General features: G+C 36.2%; 1 protein-coding gene and 1 pseudogene across 1 annotated transcript; one reads left to right on the top strand and one right to left on the bottom strand.

Moving 5' to 3' along the window:
• The first annotated feature begins 1390 nt into the window (after positions 1 to 1390).
• Positions 1391 to 16359, top strand: ANKRD7 (ankyrin repeat domain 7). The gene is made up of 7 exons (XM_039860782.1): positions 1391 to 2151; positions 7964 to 8078; positions 8238 to 8411; positions 9268 to 9374; positions 9958 to 10095; positions 11628 to 11735; positions 12315 to 16359. Exons 1-6 carry the CDS (start codon positions 1928 to 1930, stop codon positions 11686 to 11688), a joined length of 819 nt encoding a protein of 272 aa, XP_039716716.1. The 5' UTR covers positions 1391 to 1927; the 3' UTR covers positions 11689 to 11735; positions 12315 to 16359.
• LOC120601371 (uncharacterized) lies at positions 3878 to 4004 on the bottom strand (annotated as a pseudogene).
• Positions 16360 to 20013: the final 3654 nt, after the last annotated feature.

Here is a 20013-nt window from a genome sequence, read left to right as displayed (position 1 = left end):
GTGTTGATTGAGAGAGGTGATGAGACCAGGGGAATGATGAGAGTTGCTTTAAGTGAGAACGGAGGAAGAAAAATTGTAGAGTTTATAAGATTATGGGTAACTACAAGGAGTTTTGCTGTAAAGAAATGCGGCAATGGTTGTAGGGGTAGTGTGTTTGTTTATTTTTAGGATGGACAAATGCTAATGCGGGCACCAGGCCTGGCTGAATACAAGGATTGGCTGGTCCAAGGTCTGGCTGTGATCCAGGCCCGTGGCTAGGAATAGGACCCCGGATTTAGAATGTTATGTAAACATAATTCAGCTTGTTGTATCATGCATGTGTGGCCGAATGCCACTATTGTACTCTGATCTGTGTGGAGCCATGTGGTTCCCTGGGGAGCAGAAAGGGAGCGCAAGAAGCAGAGCAGAAGAAGTGTGAGCATTACCACGCTTCCGCCAATAGACTGCACTTCCCCCAATAGAACTGCGCTCCACACAATAAAGTTGGCGCCTGCCATTTCATTCTCATGTCAGCCCCTCGAGCGTTTTTCCAACTGGGCGTCTCACCATCGAACCTTCCCTTCTCGACCAGCTCGGTGCTGACTGCTAACATGTATTTATGATAATAAGAATGGTTAACAGAGAGAGAACTTTAAACACACATGAGGAAGCAGGGGAGAAGGGGTTGCTGAAGCAAGTCCATGGGTAGGCTACAGAGGATGAGTTCTAGTACACAAGAGAAGTGCTGGCCTTTGCTAGAAACATAGACATATCATAAAATGAACAGGGAATACATTAAAATATTTTTTGGCAAGGTATAGGTAGGTAGGTCCTGGGATTCTGCAGAATTTCTCTTTGGATTAGTTCTCTTTTCTCAATTAATTAGGAAACTAGGTCACAAGTAACAATGAGTTTGAAAAGAGAGATGCGAAATGGTCAAGAAAAGTGTGAGTGTGAATGGATGAGAAAAATATCAAAGGATCGTTGGGAAGCATACCAATCCACTTCAGGCAAATTTTCATGAAATAAAAGTGAGACAAGACAGTATGGCTTTGTTTTTTTATATTTTTCTTTAGTCACATTCAGTGGCTCAGGGCAGACAAGTTTAGGTGGTAGTTTTAGATTTAAGTAGGGCTGTAGTTTAAACAGTAGAAAAAGAATGGGGCAAATGTATTGAAGGTCTATGCATGGGACTGGTGATAATAACTAGCAGAGGAATTTAATCTAGGTAAGTAGGTTAGTGAGATTAGAGTCGGGTGGCGAAGGTCAGTGAAAGGTGGCAAAATGAATGGACTCTAGGACCAACGAACGGGAAGGATTTTTGGAGTTTTGTGATGAGAGAAAATGAGCTGGAATATGAGAGGTGGTGTTAAAAAGTATGTTTGAAATTGAGATTATGGAGGGATTTTAGAGATGGGTTGTATCATGTGAATAATATTGGCAGAGGCTAGGGGTATGCCAGACGGCAAGATCACTGGAGGAGATCCATTCGCACCACAAGGAAGGTAAATCTGTTTGCAAAGTTCAAGCCATTAGGTCTATCTTTGAAGGAGAAGGTGCTATTGGTAAAAAAGTTGTTAGGTTTCTACCCGAAGGCTTGCAATCTAACAGGAAGACTGAGTGTGGCAGTCAGTTTAAGATCTTAAGTGAGAATCTGGGTCTCGGTGCCCCTGAGACTGGGTCCAAACCGAAGCGGCTCCAGGACCTGGGCGTTGCCAGGCAACCAAGTCTGGCGCGTTATTTCAGGCAAGCAGCCCAGCCCATTTCTAGTCATTGGCCCACTTCCTGCCTCTGGCCTACTTCCGTCTCCGGATGCTTCATCTCAGAGACTGGAGCGGGAACTTGGCCAGGGTGTTTGTGAGCCTGGGGGTCAGCAGCGGGGGCGTTGGGACGGTTAGGAATCCCAGGGAAATCCTGATAGGACTCAAGGGTCGTGTCCTATGTTGCCATGAAGAAGCTTTTTACATTCTGGAAAAGGAAGAATGAGCCCCACAGCTCCTCCTCCCATCTGTCTGTAGGCCGGGCCAGTACTGGTCCGCCCACCCACCTGGGCTACAACCTCCGGGATAAGGATTTAAAGAAACTTCATAAAGCTGCCGCAGTCGGGGACTTGGAGAAGGTGAAGAAGTATCTCCAAAAACATGATGTCAACATTCGGGACAGAGAATACAGGTGACTAGAGTAACGAAGGGCAGCGTGAAGGAAAAGTTAGGGCCGCTGGGCCACTGAGTCTTCCAGCTAGAAACAGGACTTGTCTGGGCTACCGGACTGCTTGTCACGGCAGGTTTCCATACAGGAGAGGTCTGGTGACTTTCGGCAGAGAATCGCACTCCTAACTTTCAGCTTATCTTTAAAATGCTTATCTGGATATTTGAGGGCATTTCAATGTGCCTGCTCTGATTCCCTCCATTCCTCCTATTGCCTTAATCTCCACTGGGCCCTCCACCCTTTTCCCATCCTGCTATATATTTTTTTCTTCTTCTCTGTAGAGTACATTGTCCCCAGCCACCTAAGATTTACCATGCTACTAATGTACTGATAGGAAAAAATTAGAGGTGATATCCCAGAACAGTGGTTATTAAGGTTTTGAGACTTTGAAACAGCAAAACAATTAACTTTTTAATGTGAGTCTTCTGAGAATTTTTTATTTCAATTGCAGGTTATTAAAAAAGAAAAACAACACCACTTACTACAAAAAAAATAATTTTATATATTAAGAAACTAAGAAGTTACGTGTTTAGCATTAATAACAGAAAATATGTACTATCTGTGCCTACCTGAAAATCTTTCAGGGACTTTTTAAGTCATAGGGTATGAGAAGTGTCATCTTTCATCACAATTTGGTAACTTAGAATAGGATTTGTGTCAGCTAGCTGATAGTTTCACCTTTTAACAAGAACAGAGTTACCTAATTTATCTTTATTCTTATACCACTTCATTGAATTACTTTACAAGGTCATGGATAACCTTAATATGACTTTATACAGTGGTCATTTCTGTCTTACCCGGTTGGCATCTCAGCCAGGTATCTTACTTGCCCTATCAGTAGTATTTGAAATATTGTCTTATCTTTTAGGGCATTTGTTTTTTTTGGCATTTCTTCTGCTTCTGTGGATACTTCAGACTTCTTCGCTGAGTTCTCATCTTCTTGACTGATAAAAATTTGGGCGCTCCAGCCGTGAATTGATATTCATTCTCTCTCTCTCCTCGCCTGGTGAAGAGAGATTCACTTTAAATATCTATATTCCAGTCTTTCAACTTTTTATTTCCAGCTAGACCTCTCCCCTGAACTCTAGACTCACATACATAAATGCTTATACTTCCACTCGGATATCTAACAGGCTGTGAGTATGCTGCTGAACAGGCTCCTGGAAGGGTGGGAGGGAAAGGGAGGAAAATCCCTGATTTCAAGCTACCAATGTGATGTTAACTGGTTCCAGTGTTTCCTGAAAATTTAACAATTGGCTTGTAAAAGCCACTGGCTTCATTGCACCACTGATCAGGTATCTCAAACATCCCTAAACTGCATTCCTGTTATTCTTCCTCAGATTGCTCTTATTCTATGAATGCCAAATTCTTTCTTACAGTTGTTTAGGCCAGAAACCCAAGTCATTTTTGACTCCTCTCATTATTTTACATCCTGATTCAACCACAAATCTTGTTGGCTCTACCTCCAAAATATAACTAAAATCCAACCATTTCTTGCCAGTTTCACAGTTATCACCCTAATCAAAGCCATTGTCATGTCTTAACCAGAATTACAGGTCTTCCAGCTAGTTTTCTTTCTTTTTTTAAAAAATTTTTATTATTATTATGTTTTTAGGTGAGGCCACCCTTGATTGACCTCACAGATTGCAAGAACCTTGTCGGCTTACAATCCCTTATTTTTTATTTTTTACGCTTATAGCACCTGGTCTTATGGTCTTCCTAGGTGGTCTCCCATCCAAGTACTAACCAGGCCCGACCCTGTTTAGCTTCTGAGATCAGATAGGATCGGGCTTGTTCAAGGTGGCATGGCCGTAGACTAGTTTTCTATTTTTTAAACTTTTTAGTTCATTCTTGACACAGCCCAAATGACCATGATTATATAAAATATATGTCAAATGATGTCATTTCTTGCCTTAACAACTTCCACTGGCTTTCCATCTCTTTAGGGGTAAAAGTCAAAATCCTTCCAATGGCTCATACAGCCCTTCATCACCTTCACCTCCACCCTGTTGTCTTTCTGATCTTACCTCCTGTAACTCTCCCTTTCATTCATCTCCAGCTACCCTGGCCTCCTTAGTGTTCCAAAGAAGAGCCAGAAATGCATTGAGGCCTTTGGACTTGCTATTCACTTTGCCTAGAGGGCTTTCCCCACAGATATTCACATGGGTTGCTCTCATTTCCTTCAGGTGTTCGTCACCTTCTTAGTGAGGGCTTCCTTGGCTGCTCCACCTACAACTGTAGCCCCCCTCCTTGCTGACGCTTCCTACCCTTCTACCCTGCCTGACTTTTCTCTTTAGCACTTAATACTGTCTGGTATACTTCATATTTTAAATTTGTGTTTACCTCTTCTGTTAGCATGTATGATTCATAAGAGCAGGTATTTTTGTCTGTTTTTTTTGCTGCTGTATCCTCCCTCATCATCTAGAACCCTGCCTAGCCAAGGTATGTGCTTAACATTTTTTGATAAATGAATATACATCCATACATAGATAAATATAATTTAAAGATACTATTCAGCAATAAAAGGATATCTTTTATTAATAAAAAGAAAAGAATGAATAACTGATACATGTAACAAAGTGGATGAATTTTTAAAGTGTTATTGCTAAGTGAAAGAAGCCAGACACACAAGATTATATATTGAATGAATTTATTTATATAAAATTCTAGAAAAGGCAAAAGGATAGCCACAGAAAGCATATTAGTTTTTTTAATTACCTGGGGTTTTAGATGAGGAGGAGGAGAAGGAGATTGATTGTAAAGTGCTCAATGAAACTTTTTAGAGTGGTGGAAATGTTTATTATGATTACGGTGGTGCTCATATCACTGTATATTGGTCAAAACTCATAAAATTGTACACTTAAATTTTTGTATATAAATTATACCTCAGTTAAGATGAATAATAAATCTCAAATATATATTATATTTGAATATTTATATGTGTGTGGAGAAAGATTGAGAATGAGAGATAACATTTGAAAGGGCACATACTAAAATTAAAAATTACTTTTTCTGAGGAGGAGATGAGATCTGGGCAAGGTGAAGTAGGTAGAGTGAGCATGGTCATTGGAGACTTGCTTTGTGTTGCTTAAATTTTTTAAAAGGTAGATTATAGTGTTTTATAGAATGTTTCATAAACATTTTAGAAGCATTGTGTTAAATGTCTCTGGTAACTCATATAAGTATATGTACATATTAATAATGGCCTTATGGAGATAATATTCTAAATATGTTTTCTATTAAAAATGATGATACTAAAAGTGAGTATTTCTGGTTAGGAGAGAATGGGAGAAACATCATGACAGTTTATGAGCAGGTTGTTCTGGCCCATAGTGGCCCAATAGGAAGAACACTATTTTGAGAATAAAGATCTGAATTTGAGGCCTGCTCTGCAGTTGTATAACTTTAACCCTAAATCTCTTCATTTGTAAAATCAGAGCTATTACTAGATTAGTGTTCTTTAAACCAAGCTCTGCAAAGCCTTGTTGCAAGCTACTTGTTTTTAAACCAAAGTAACTCTCTGTTAATATGTTTTTCTTATTTGGCTTCTATTTATGTTTATATTTCAAGAGTATTGTGCCAATAAATTTGAAAATGAACAGGAGATGTTTATTTATGCCAGCTATAAAATGAAATTACTGTTATGGTTTTTAATAAAAAGTTCCTCAGATCATATATATCTGATAGGTGAAGGCTCAATTTCAAACTAATACTTGTAGTCACACTACTCAGACCTAGATTTAAACTGCCCAGCCTAGAGTTGAAAATAATTTAATGATCTAGTATGAAGTAGCTTCCTGACTTTTCTCTTTAGCACTGAATTCTAGCACTTGGTTCTTCACCTACTGTGGATTCTAAGTTATGAAGAGCCCTTAGTCAGTTCATACAAAAGGGTATTGTCATGATAAGACCTAATTGAAGATTGCAGCTATGTTCTGGTCCTGCTCTGTCTAGTGGATAACACTTTTCATACCAGCTTCCATAGTAATAATCCATACTCCACCCGAGTCATGCCTTTGGCTAAAGTTCAGATAGAGATTTCTAGACTCTGGCAATTCTTCACCTGTCCACAGTCTATGCTGACAGTTCTTTTACAGGTATTTGAGAGAATGAGAGACTGGGAGAAAACTGAAATTGAATGAAATGAAATGATACCAGCTAGCTTGAATCTCTAGAAATAAACACTAGGCCCCACAGGGATTTAGATTTCTTGTAAGATAAGTACTATGAGTTAAAAAGTAACAATATAAACTAATTTATAATATAATCTCTAGAAATAAACACTAGGCCCCACAGGGATTTAGATTTCTTGTAAGATAAGTACTATGAGTTAAAAAGTAACAATATAAACTAATTTATATTTCCATCACATTGGAAATATAATACATTATATAATACAAGTTAAGGATTTTTGAGAAATGGAATTTTTTGGTTTTAAAGTGTTTCTCTAAGATATTTGTAAATATACATTTTTGCATTCGACCATTTCAAAAAATAGAATGGTTTTTGTTTTTGACATTAGATGAAGACACATTAATATTGCCTCAAAGCATTTACTTTGTGTAAACATTTGGTAAATGGCTGTAACACAGATATCATTAACTGCATATCCCAATTGTGAGTTCTAGAATTTAAGAATCAGTTAAATCTAAAACTTGAAATGAAATGAAGGCAAATCTTAAATCTGTATGTTCTTAAGGTACTTTGTCTTTTTAAACCAGGGTATCTCATTTAATAGGGTGCCAAATATTTTGAGTAAGGGTCTTTATAAGAGTGTCTTGAAGGTTTGAGTGATATTGTAAGCTTTGTGCTTCAGGCATGCTCAAGATAGATTAGTCTTGTTTTTAGATTTTGTGTAAAAGACCACAGGACTATATTACCCAGTAATTCCTTAGAAAGTTAACCTTTTCATAGCTATTTTATTTTATTGAATTTGTGGCTGATTTCCTATATCCCTTGGGGCATACAGATGGACTCTGAGATTTTTATAAAAGCTTTAATTATCACAGTGGGGTTTCGACTTTAATTAGAAGAATGAAATTATCCAGCAGGCATGTGGCAGCCACTTTGGCAAGACCTACTGAAAATTACCCAAATGCCATTTACTTTCTCTTGGAGCAGAGTTTTCTTTTCTTTTTTTTTTCCTTTTTTTTTTAATGCCAGTTTATTTTTTTCATACTATATATACATAATTTGTTAAAACATTTTGTTGTTTTATTCTCCCCCTTCCCTCTCCCCTCTGGTAACCACTATTCCATTGTCCATGTCCATGAATCTCTGTTTGTTTGTCCTGTTCATTTGTTGCTTTTAGGTTTATATCCCACATATAAGTGATATCATGTGATTTTTAACCTTTTCTGTCTGGCTTATTTCACCTTTTTCTTTTTAAATTAATGAAAAAAGAGATCTGCAGTTGGAAAGAGAGGTCGATCTAAAGATCCAGTAAAAGTCACCTAAATTCCTTGGGACTAAATTCTTGAGATATGTATAATAGTGGATGGAGAAAATGGTTCAAAGTATTTACCAGGATTTGCTAAACTACTGCAAGGAGTTATTTTAGGTGGGCTTAAAGTTGTTTGGCCCTGTGTGTTTGGTTTGAGGGCTGGACAAACTTCCTATTATGCAAGTAATAATTTAGTAAAAAGCAATTATAATTAATGTGAATTTTGTTTCAATATATCTTAATAATATATGATCTGGTATGTTTTTGAATAGAGTAAGTAACTTCTCAAACTAAGACTTACCTCTAACTTTGTGTTTTGTTATATTGCTATAGAACACCTTTGCACCTGGCCTGTGCTTATGGATATTCGAATGTTGTATCTCTCTTAATTGAGAAACAATGCAAAATAAATGTCTGGGATAGTGAAAACAGATCTCCATTGACTAAGGTATGCTAATTTTTTCTTTTCAATTGGAATGCACTTGAGTTTTTTTCTTAGTTAACTTTTGTTGAATTCCATATTTTAAAACATAATATAAACATTAGTTTAATATAACATATCCTGAGTAGTAAGTTGGTTACTCAACTATTGTTGTTGCACTGACAGGCAGTCCAGTGTGAAAAGGAGAGCTGTGCTACCCTTCTCCTAGACCAAGGCGCAGACCCGGACCTGGTGGACCTAGATGGCAACACTGCTCTTCACTACGCTGTCTGTGGTCACAGCACCTCCTTAGTCAGAATACTGCTTCAGCACAAAGCTAATCTTGAAGCTCAAAATAAGGTAGTCTTCTACTAAAGCAGCACATTATATTTTAGAAGGCAATGGAAGAAAGTATTCATTGCAGATAATTCATATCTGTTGAAACACATGCTATATAAAGTATGAATTTTCCAAAATGAAATTGGGGAGAAGAAGAAGAAAGAGATTATCAAATACTGATAGTTTTCCTTTTTTAAAAGTCTTTTTCCAATTTACTTCAGATTATAAACCTGACTTCCAAAGCAACATCACATTTTACAGTGGTAACTGTTCAGAGGCCTATATCAAATGATAAATATTTGATTTTCCTATAAATGACTATTGAATAAAAATCATAAAGCCTACATTTTTTTCTATTTATGTACTTATGAATAATAATAAGAATAGGGTTGAATTAAAAAATCACAATACTAAAAGTAATCCAACTCTATTGAGACATATGGAAAACTGATGAATATTTTTTAAAGCTTCTTAACACTTTAATTCACTGATATTTTGTCTATAAGACAACCTAAGGTTTAAATGAAGCTCTATGGAAATTCAGTTGTAACAGTATTATGAAATGTGAATGTATGGTTTGCAATACTTACATTAAGTGCTAGCTGCTCGTCATTTAAATAATCCAGACTGCTTTTGCCCGCAATTTGAGTTAAGCCTGAAGTTGAAACTTTAATTTTGTTTTTGACCGGCCCAACTCCAATCATTTTCTTGGTCTTTGAAATCATATTTTGTTATGTATCAAAATCTTTTAAAAATTAAAGTTTACATCAGAGGTTTATTATAAGAACACTTATCTTTTAAATTGAACTTAAATCTAAAAGGCATGTTAATAGTTGGTACAATATTTTAAATAATCATTTTGAAATAATTTTTTCAGGATGGGTACACTCCACTTTTACTTGCCATTGCTGAAAATAAAGCAGAAATGGTAGAATTTCTTCTGAAGAGAGGGGCAGATGTGAATGCTTCAGATAACAATCAGAGGTATAATTAATGCTAAATAAGAACATATAACTAAAGCTACCTAACAGGAGATACATAAACATATATGTTGCTGCTGTTGTTGCTGGAAAAAGTTCTGGCTATGTGATTTGGGGCAAATTACCTAGAGTCTTGAGATCTGTTTTTCTGTAAAATCAAACAGTTGGACCAGATTAATAAATTATTACTATTATTATTTTTTATAACATTAGAATCTTACACAGAAACTCAGTCCCTAAGTCCTAGATGCTGTCGTTAAGGGGGAGCAGAGGGCAAGCAGAGGGCTAGACACATCCCTCCAAAGCATTTTGAGACATCTCCTTGAAGACACCAGGGTCTCGAGGAGCAGGGATGGAATACCATTGAGCTAGCTGCTTCCTACGGACTCTTTATCTTTAGACTCCATGATGTGATCTGGGATTGGCACATCTTTTTGGGCAGATCTGCCCCACTTTTTACATTCTTGCCCTGACTCTTTTTCTGATAGAGATTATGCATTTGAACAGTAAGTTTCAAAGACTGACTTAAAAACAAGTATAAGACCTGTTTAAAATCCATAAATAGACATTTATATCTCTTGCTCCAGAACAGCCCTTATGATTGCTCTAAGTGAGGAACCAACGAGTTTAGTCAGTCTTCTTCTTCAGCAAGAAGTGGACCTATCTTGCCGAGATATTTATGGATTCACAGCTGAGGAATATGCTTCTTTTAATGGTTTTACTATGTAAGTGATACTGCATCTCTTTTAACAAGTATGTGGAATTTGATCTTAAGGAAAGAAACGTGATTCCCAAAATACAAAGCTGGAATAGACTCTGCAGTAGGGGTGACCACATTATAAACTGTGGTCCCACGAGCCAGGGATGCTTGCTTTCAGTTTGTAGGGGCCAGTCAAGATGAGAACTACAGGTAGACGGAGTCTACAGATTAACTCCCAGTGGTGTTGCAATTTGAATTATGCCAGAACAAGGATTCCAGCAACTTGTGACATAGCCACTAATGAAATGTCTGGGCAGTAGGGTTGGACAAACTATGACTAATCTACACAAATTCCTTTCATTGTGTTTATTTATTAGTAATGTAATAAGTATGTTCTCATTAACCCAAAAGATAAAACTTCATGTATGAACATGTATTTTTTATTTTAACAGTCAATGAGAAAATAAGATGCAATGAATAGGCGAAATAATTTTTTTCCCTGTTTTTGCAACGAGAACTAAGTTTCCTGTAATTGTGATTTTCGTTGCTTGAGTAGCTGTTACCTCTGCTTCTCAGTGTCATTTGTTAGCTCTCTTTCAATTTCTATGGCTTATTACGAGTGGAAACATAGAAAATGTTTCTCAGATAGTTTTTAAAAAATAAGTGAAACTGTGTCAAGTAGGATATTATATTTAGATATTTTACATTTAGCTTTAATCCATACATTGCCTCATTTCTTTTACTGACATTCTGAAACTATATACCTGTTAATGAGTGACTAGAATGGGCTCTTTTCATGCATGGAGATAAGCTTTATTCTTTACAGGATATGTTTCAGTCTGAATTAATTGTCTTCGCTTGTTATGAGCTTAATTGTATATCCCCCCTCCCCGCTCTGGCCCACCCCTTCTCCACCCCACTGAATTCATGCGTTACCTCAGTACCTCAGAATTCGTTTGGAGAAAGGGCTTTTAAAAGGTCTTAAGTTAAAATGTGCATCAGGGCTCTAATCCTATTTGACTGACATCCTTGTTAGAGGGGAAGATTAGGACACATGAAAGACACCAGAGGTGCTCATGCACAGAGGGACAACTTATGTGAAGAGGCAGCAAGAGGACAGTCATTTACTAGCCAAGGAAAGAAATCTGATCATTTCCTTTTGGCCTTAGAGGAAACCAGCCCTGTTGGCACCTTGATCTTGGACTTCCAGCCTCCAGAATTGTGAGAAAATAAGCTTCTGTAGTTTAAGTTACCCAGTCTGGTGTTTTGTTATGGCAGCCCTAACAAACTAATAATCTAAAAATATCCCAAAGGCATTTTTTCTACCTTGCTAGTGGCTTATTTATGATAGGAAGAAGTGCTAGAGAAAGAGAGCACATACATAAAAATTGTGTCTGTTGATGGAGTTGGCTTGAGAGGAAACTTGAGTTCAGCTGCCAGTGGGTGACATATTTGGAAAGGCGTTAACTAATGTCTAAGGCTTTAATTTGATAAATAGGTATTGAATTAATTATTTATGAATGCTGTTGTTCACATATATTTTCTTTTTATGGGTAGGTATCATCAATTAATTGCTAATTACAGGAAGGAGAAAAAAATTAAAAAGCTGTCTAATTGAAGATACAACCTGAGATAGTACATTTGATACAGAAGAACTAAAAGAAGGTAAGAAGATAGAAACTGAACAAGTAGTTTTTCTTGTTGGTTTTTGTTTATCTTCTAGGAAGGAACACAGATTTCTTAAGTAATATTTACTTAAGAATTCGAAATTGAGATTTTCTATTTTGAAATGCTAAATATTTTTAAGAACTGTTTTAAAAAATATTTGTGATTAAAATATTCTGGCACTGTGTTTACTGAAAATGTAGTGTAAAGATATACTGAGTGATTAAGGTAATTTTTATCCTTAGTCTCTTGACTACTTATAAAAAAAATAAATTTTTGTATTATGTAAAGATTTTAATAGATATAAAACTATTAGTAAAGTTATTCTGAAAACACTTCAGATAAGTACATTTATTTGATAGATAATATAATAATAAACCTAAGCATTACATAAAACTTAAATTAAGTAACAATGTTTGTGAAGAATTAAAAATATCATGCATCTATTAAAATCATTTTTGGTGCTTATTTTCAAAAATGCATATAAAATAAGCTTTTTTTGGTGAATATGTCTTACACTGACTTTTTGTTATTATTGGATGAAATAATATTTGTACAATTATTTTCTGCATTCATCAGCAACAACATTCCTACTCCTATCCCTCATCTATGGTGTAAAAAAGAAAATAAAGGGGGTGGGGAGGAGAAGAGAAGGAAGCCCGATGGTGGCAGGAGATCCTGTAAATGTCACAGCTATTTAAATGCCCTCTGTCTCCTTGAGTCTATAGTTATGATACTTAGAACAATGCTTGGCTCTATTGACTTGAGGTGAGTAAATTTAAGAGAGAATTTCCTTGAATTACTCTTTTTTTGTACTTTATATGGACATAACACTTTTATTTCTCTTGGGAAAGTATCAAGGAGTGCAGTTGCTAAATCACATGTGTATGTTTAACTTCTTAAGAAACTGTCAAACTCTTTTTCATAGTGGTTGGCCCATTTCACATTCCCATCACCAGTGTGTGAGTCCCAGTTGCTCCATTCACTAGTACGTGGTGTGGGAGGTTTTTATTTAATTGTAATAAAATACACATAACATAAAATTTACCATTTTAACCATTTTTAAGTATAGAGTTCAGTGGCATTAAGTATATTCACAATGTTGTGCAACTATCACCACTGTTTCCAAATATTTTCATCATCCCAAACAGAAACTCTGTACCCGTTGAACAATAACTCTCCATTCTCCCTCCCCCAACTTTCCCTAGCCCCTGATAGCCTCTATTATGGGAAATATTTTTTAATTTAGTCACCTGAATTCTTCTTTTGTAACTGAATCCCACATTCTCTTTTAAGAAAGTTTGTTTTTCTGGACTCTTGATCATTATATATTCCTCTCCTATCATATCTCTCTCTCTCCCTCCCTCCTTCCTTCCCTCCCCCCGCCCCCACAGATATAAGAAATAAAGAATTTCTGTGGCTTATACTTTAAAACCACCCCCAACCCTTTACCCATGGTAATATATGTTTCTGATTTCTAGTGAAATATTAACCTTTGTGTGTTTCAAAGCATAATAGAAATATTGGGTCAAGAAAATTACCAAAAGATGCTGCAAAAGATGGTAAACTTAAAAAGTTATATTTCTGCCAGATTCAAAGGGGATAATTATTCCTTTTTTAAAATGTCTATAAAATGCAGAAGTATCAATGCTAAATTATAATTTGATATAGCTGAGGAATAGAATTTAAGAAATGTACTTAGGACTAAAAATGTTTGAACATAAATGAAGACATTACAAATATCACCAGTTTTCTAGATGTGCAACCTCATTTCTGCAAATCCTGTTCTGCTGCCTTGAATTAGAAAACTCTGTTTTGAAAGAACTGTTAAATGAATTGTCACAGCATTTTCACTGATTACTTGTTTGAAGAAAAGTTTGTTAAATCGAAAACAGTTTTCCTCATAGAACATGTGAAGAAATTTCAAAGGACAAATGTCAGTTGAAAATAAACACTTTTGTTCAATATATGGGCTGAAAAAATTTTAGGCAAAATACTAAACAGAATATTAGTAAGAGTAAACTTTGCAACATATTGTGTTAGGAATGCATTAAAACATTTAAATAAAGTAAAAAATATTAACATTTCAGCTACATAATAGAGAAAAATTATAAATAATCCTGTGTAATTAGAAATCCTCTTTTATTTACAAATATTTTCACTGATAAAGCCTTTTTGAGTTTTGAAAAAATACTACGTTACTGCATATTCAGGAAGCCTTTTCTTTTAGCTGTCTCCTTGGAGAGCTTCCTCACCTCACATGGGACCTCAGCGCAGCCTTTTCCGGTTGCCTTGCTGCTCTATCACTCGCAGCGCTTTTATAATTTATTCCTCCCCTCCTTGCCTTTTGAATTACAATCTCCATGAGAGCCTGAATTTTTTATTCACAGTTAAATCCCTATCACTTGTAAAATGCCTGGTGGAGAGTCAATATTCGATTTCTTGAATACATAATAACCGACACTCGTCAGGCACTGCTCTAAGCACTTGACATATCTTAACTCATGTAATCTTCAGATAGTCTTCTTGAGGTAAGTACTTTTTATATCCTCAATTTATGATGAAGATGTGAGGTGCAGCAAGGCTTAATGACTTGCTCCAGGTTACAGGTTACTGTATTAGGAAGCCGAGAGCTGGGATATAAACCATGCATTTTGGACTTGAACCTACACAGTCCAACTCCAAGATTTGCTCTATTAATCAATATATTACACCTTTTCTCGTGAATTGATGAATATATATCATTCTTGTAACCTCAGTTTTTAATGGGCCAAAGGAAAGATTTTAGTGTTATTTCCAATTTATTTAAACCACTCACTTATTTTAATGTATTTGTTGAAACCCTTTCTAGTGCTATGTGATGTGGAAGAGCTGAAGTGGAGGAAAAAATCCTGACAATTCTTGACATCAAGTCAATGCACATTTAATTTCCACTATGGTTTAGATCAGTGGTTCTCAACTGGGGGCAATCTCATCCCCCAGGGAATAATTGGCAACGTCTGGAGAGATTTTTGGTTGTCAGGATTGAGAAGGAATACTGCTAAATAGCCCACAATACACAGGATAGCCTCTTATCTAGTTCCAAATGTGAACAGTGACCAGGCTTATAAATGCTGATCTAGATTCCATAATATGTACTAGGGAGCAAAGAAGAAACAGATATTTTATATCTTCTGTCCTCAGTGAAGGTCACAAATGTTTAGTATTTCTCAACGATGTGAGTTAATGAGGGTCAGACTATATGTTCTCTACCTCTATGTTTAGCACAGAGGGAGTGACAAATTACCTAGAGCAGGTTAGGGAGGGTCAGGGTGATTTCACTTGAAAGAGGAGAACTTTTTGTCTGGGTTTGAAGGACAAGTAAGATTTTGGTGGGTCTTTCATTCCAAACTTACTAATCATAATGAAAGCTAATTCATCCGAGAGGCACAAGTAAAACACCCAACAATCAGAGTGGGGAAAGATCATTTGTGGAACATGACCAAGGTTAACCTTGGCGGAGAAGAAGGGATTTGAATCAGGTCCTGAAGGTTGGGTAGGATTTTGACATGGAATATCTAATAAAAAACTAAATGGGATAGAGAAAGAGCTATATACATTTTGTAACTGAATTTGTGCTCACCACCCATTTGGGGAAATGCATACTCTAAAACAGCATGTTCTAGTGAAGGTAGTGCAACACTATTTGAGTTGAGTTCAGTTGCCTGCTTTTTGTGAATTCTCCCAAGTATTTAAAATCTTAGAATATTGTCAAATTGTGAATTACTTTTCAGTGTGCCTGGTAATATCTAAACGAGCACATTTACTCTTCCTTTAGGAATCTAAACTACAGAAAACAGTATTTAATACATATCCAACTTTAGGCGAATATTTAAACTTCCTTTAGGCAGCCATAGAAATAGACTTTTTCTCACTCATGTGGATAGTTTGGAGCAATACCCTTTGCGACTGATGTCTTCAACCTTCAAACCCCTGCCCTTTCCATATCTCAACCAAAATAGGGTTATGGCGCGAAATCGTGCAGATTTACGCCACTCTCTTGGAGGGAGCAAGTGGCAGTGAGCAAACTGTGGATCCTAACACAGGTCTGTGCCAAAGAAAGAGGACACATTTTTCTAATTTTTAAGGGTATTTCTATGAGCTAGTGGTGGTCCTGTCTCAATTCCATCAGAAACCCTTCTGAATTTTTCCCCTAGTTATCTCTCTGAAACTGTAGCATCTCCCGGATGCTGGTGCTGCATTGCTGTCTTCCAGAAACCCATGGACCAAGCCTTTGCCTGGGCAACTGATCTAGCTTGTTTTAACCCCACTTCCATATAAAACAATTCCTTTCCAGTTTTGATGGGGTTTGCCATCTTTTTGTATTTTTCTAGTCTTCTATTGTTAGAGTTGCTTTCTATGACCACTGATTTTACTCAGAGCCCCACACCCCCTTCCTAGCTCCTTAGTTGTTCAACTTTCCTCACTGATACTTTCCTGAATTATCATGGAACACAAACTGTAAGAACTTGGGTAAGAATCTTATCCTTTTTGAACTTGTTTTCTTATCTGAAAAACTTGTGAAAGTGAACGAGAATGAAATTATTCAGCACAGTGCCTAATAAAGAGATGTTGCTTATCAAAATATTAGTTTCCTTTCCTTTTATTTTGTGTTGAAGAAATAAAACTGTAACCCAATTTTTTTCTTTTGCTGTTTTCCTTATTCCTTGGGCCATTTCAGTTCTGTACAGACCTTAATGCAAAACTCACCATAAACTTGGCTTTCACCAGATTTCACATGACACAAGGTATATTATTTTCCTAGCTTTACTGAAATGTTATAGTAGATTGGAATATTGTTCAGCAAGTATTCACTTTCTTCTTCCTGACCATTTTCCCTTTCCCACTGACTTGGCTTGCCTGTGTGACTTCCATGGGTGGAAGTGACACTTGGCTTTTTTTTTAGCAGAAGCCCATCACCCTCTTGCACTCTTACACAATCCAACTTGAGAACAGCATGCCTACTTAGATAGCAGCTACTTCTTCAGCCTGGGTCTCAACATGACATAGTGCAGATCTGAACTTAAGCCTAGCTGATACCAGGAATCCAGCCAGGCCTAGCAGAGCCACAGCCAACACTCATGAGTAAGAAATAATTGTTTATTGTTTAAACCACTGAGACTCTGGGATTGTTTATTGTCCCAACAAAAAGTTAAATAATAGAAAAATCACGGGTAAGAAAGTCACAACATGTAGCTCCTGGCTATTTCATTAACACAGTTCCCCAGGACATATACCCAGTGTCCTATTCCTGGATTCCATATCTTTCCCCTCCAGTAATAGTCCCATAGCAGCTCACTGGTACGCTCTCATTGGTCTCTTTTATTATGCGGAATTGTTTTTCTCTTGCCAGTGAAACTTGCAAGAGACTCTCATTAGATCCAGAGTATGTATCTCACTTGCAGTTGCTTACCTAAGTAAATTCTCAAGAAATCAGGCCTTTCTCCATGAATAATTACTTTACCAGCTGCAGAGAAAAAGTTTTCATCATGTGTTATATAAGATGAGTGCTTTTATCCTCCAGTCTTTTCTGAGATGTAAATGAATCTTACTCAAGTTTAGGTAATCACTTTCTTGCTTTAAAAGAAATACCTGATATTTCTTTCCTAAGAAGTTGTATTAGTTTGCTTTTGTTGCTGTAACGAAATTACCACACAGTGGCTCAAAACAACACGATTTTTTTTTTTTTTTTTATCTTAGAGGTCTGAAGGTCAGAAGTCCAAGATGGGTCTCACAGGTCTAAAATCAAGATGTCAACAAAATGCATTTCCTTCTGGAGGCTCTAGGGAGGAGTCTGTTTCCTTGTCTTTCCTAGCTTCTAGATGCTGCCCACATTCCTTGGCTCATGACTCCTGGAAATAAATTACTCTGACCTCTGCTTCTATCCTCACATCTCTTTCTCTGACTCTCCTGCCTCCCTTTTGCACATATAACGAGCCTTATATTTACATCGGGTCTTTGTCTGTGAATAGGTACTTTTTGATGATAGCCATTCTAATAGGTACAAGGTGATATCTCATTATGGTTTTGATTTATATTTCCCTGATGCTTAGTGATGTCGTGTACCTTTTCGTGTACCTGTGGACCATTTGTATTTCTTCTTAAAACTGTCTGTTTAGTTCCTTAGCCCACTTTTTAATTGGGTTGTTATCTTTTTTGCTCCTGAGTTGTATGAGTTATTTATATATTTTGGAAATTATTACCTTATTAGATATATGATTTGCAAATATATCGCCCCATTTCATAGGTTGCCTTTTCATTTTGATGATTGTTTCCTTTGCTATGCACAAGCTTTTTAGTTTGATGTGGTCCCATTTATTTGCTTATTTGCATGAATACCTAAAATATCAACACTACTGACTTATTGTCATTTTTATTGCATGTAACGGAGATGGTTTTAATTTGGTTTAATGGAGTTTAGGTTGGTGATTCCCTGTAGTAATAAACTCTACCCCCAATAATAAACTTACCATCCACTGAACTATCATATTATTTGAATATGCTCTCTTTATATGATCATTACTGTTTCCCCTCCAGACATAGTTATTACTTATACATGATTACAGTGTTTTTAAATCTAGACTGCTTTACTCACAGAACTACTTAGGCACTTTTCAATTTTATTTATTCCCGTTTCATTGATGAATAATTGTGAACCGTTTGTTTAGTCCCTACAGCTAAGAAACATTTCTTCTACATTACCTTTCTTCTATTTATTTTTGCTTTGTTTTTGAATAATAAATAATTAAAAGGTAAGAGAAATTTGGAAGAATTTTTGTCCTGAATAGAAATTTAAGGTGACTTTAAGACATTTTATTTATTTGGCACATGCTTCATCTGTGGGGAAAAAAAAAAACTATAACACAATCTATAATTCTATAAAATCTTTTCCATTGTCAGTCTCCTTGTGTAATTGTTTGCCATCTAGTGGACAATCTAAGTACTGCTCAGCTTTGTAAAATAGGATTCTATGTAGGATATATAAAGCTAGAGATAGAAACTGATTCTGAGATATTCTGGGGCAATGTGTGTTTTTCACTAATGTGCATCAGTTCAGGTTACATAGGATAAAAAAATACTTAATCTTTCTTTTGTCTTTATAGGCTAATATTTTATAGATGTGTACCCTTATCGTAGAAAAAATATATTTTTCTTATTACTGACAATACTCAGGAACTGAAGAAGAAAAACTAATTTATATAAAAGGAAGCAACAATTGTTTAAACGAGCAAGTACGAGTTGGGGATAAGAGGTGAAGCAGTAGATAGGATAGTAATGAGGAGAACAAGGGGTCTAATGAGAGGCAGAGAAGGGGAGAGGGGAGAAGGATACATGGAGAGAAAAAATAGGTGGGGATCAATCTAGGTATGAGGAAATAACCTGAATAGACAGAAAGAAGAAATGGTGAAGAAAAAATGGGGAGGCTTGGGAAAAGAGAGAACTAGATAAAATCATTAAAAATATGTCTAAGAGAAAAGAGAAAAGGGATTAAAAATGAATAGAGAAAGAATAGAAATGGTACTTTATTTTGCAGTGTGTGTCAGATACAAAAGTATCACTTCTCTCATTTTGTCAACAAGATTCCAAGAAAGTGCCCACCAGATCTTACTTCCTGATTACTATCATCAATATGTAGACCTAGATTACACATGAATGTGGATTGATTTTCTCCTTTTACATTTTTTGTATTTAGAATTTTCATAATGCAGGGAAATAGTGAGTGGAGTTGTTGTTCTTTTACTAGGAACTATTACTTCACTTGGGATTTTGTTGGAATATTCAACCAGTAGGGACATACAAGTGGAATCTAGGATACCTGATTGCCTTGAGCTATTAAGGCAATTGAAGGTGTTAGAGAATAATGTTAATCCATGTACACTTTAGAAGACTGTTATTCACAAAGAGTTTCAGCCAAGTACTTATTAATTTTCCATTATATGTCCAGTAAGATTTTTGAGTTAACTAGAGAGATTACAGATTGAAAATCTCTTATCCTTCCTCTTTAAGAAATTATGTTTTAGTTTATATGAGTCTCCATGCCTTGTGTGATAGGCAGAATTACAAAATGACCTCCAGTAACCCATGCCTTGAATGTGGAAGGAACCTGTGAATATGATGAGATATCATTCCTGTGATTATGTTATCTTAAGTGACAAAAGGGAGATTATCCTATTTGGGCCTGATCTGATCACATGAGTCTTTTAAATCTAGATCTAGAAGTTAGACAAGAAGTTAGAGA

This window comes from Pteropus medius, unplaced genomic scaffold (genome assembly GCF_902729225.1).
Source record: "Pteropus medius unplaced genomic scaffold, Ma_sr-lr_union100, whole genome shotgun sequence".
In the NCBI taxonomy this organism is placed as follows: domain Eukaryota; kingdom Metazoa; phylum Chordata; class Mammalia; order Chiroptera; family Pteropodidae; genus Pteropus; species Pteropus medius.
The sequence above is the reverse complement of the archived record's forward strand: the minus strand, read 5'-3'. Positions and strand labels throughout refer to the sequence as shown.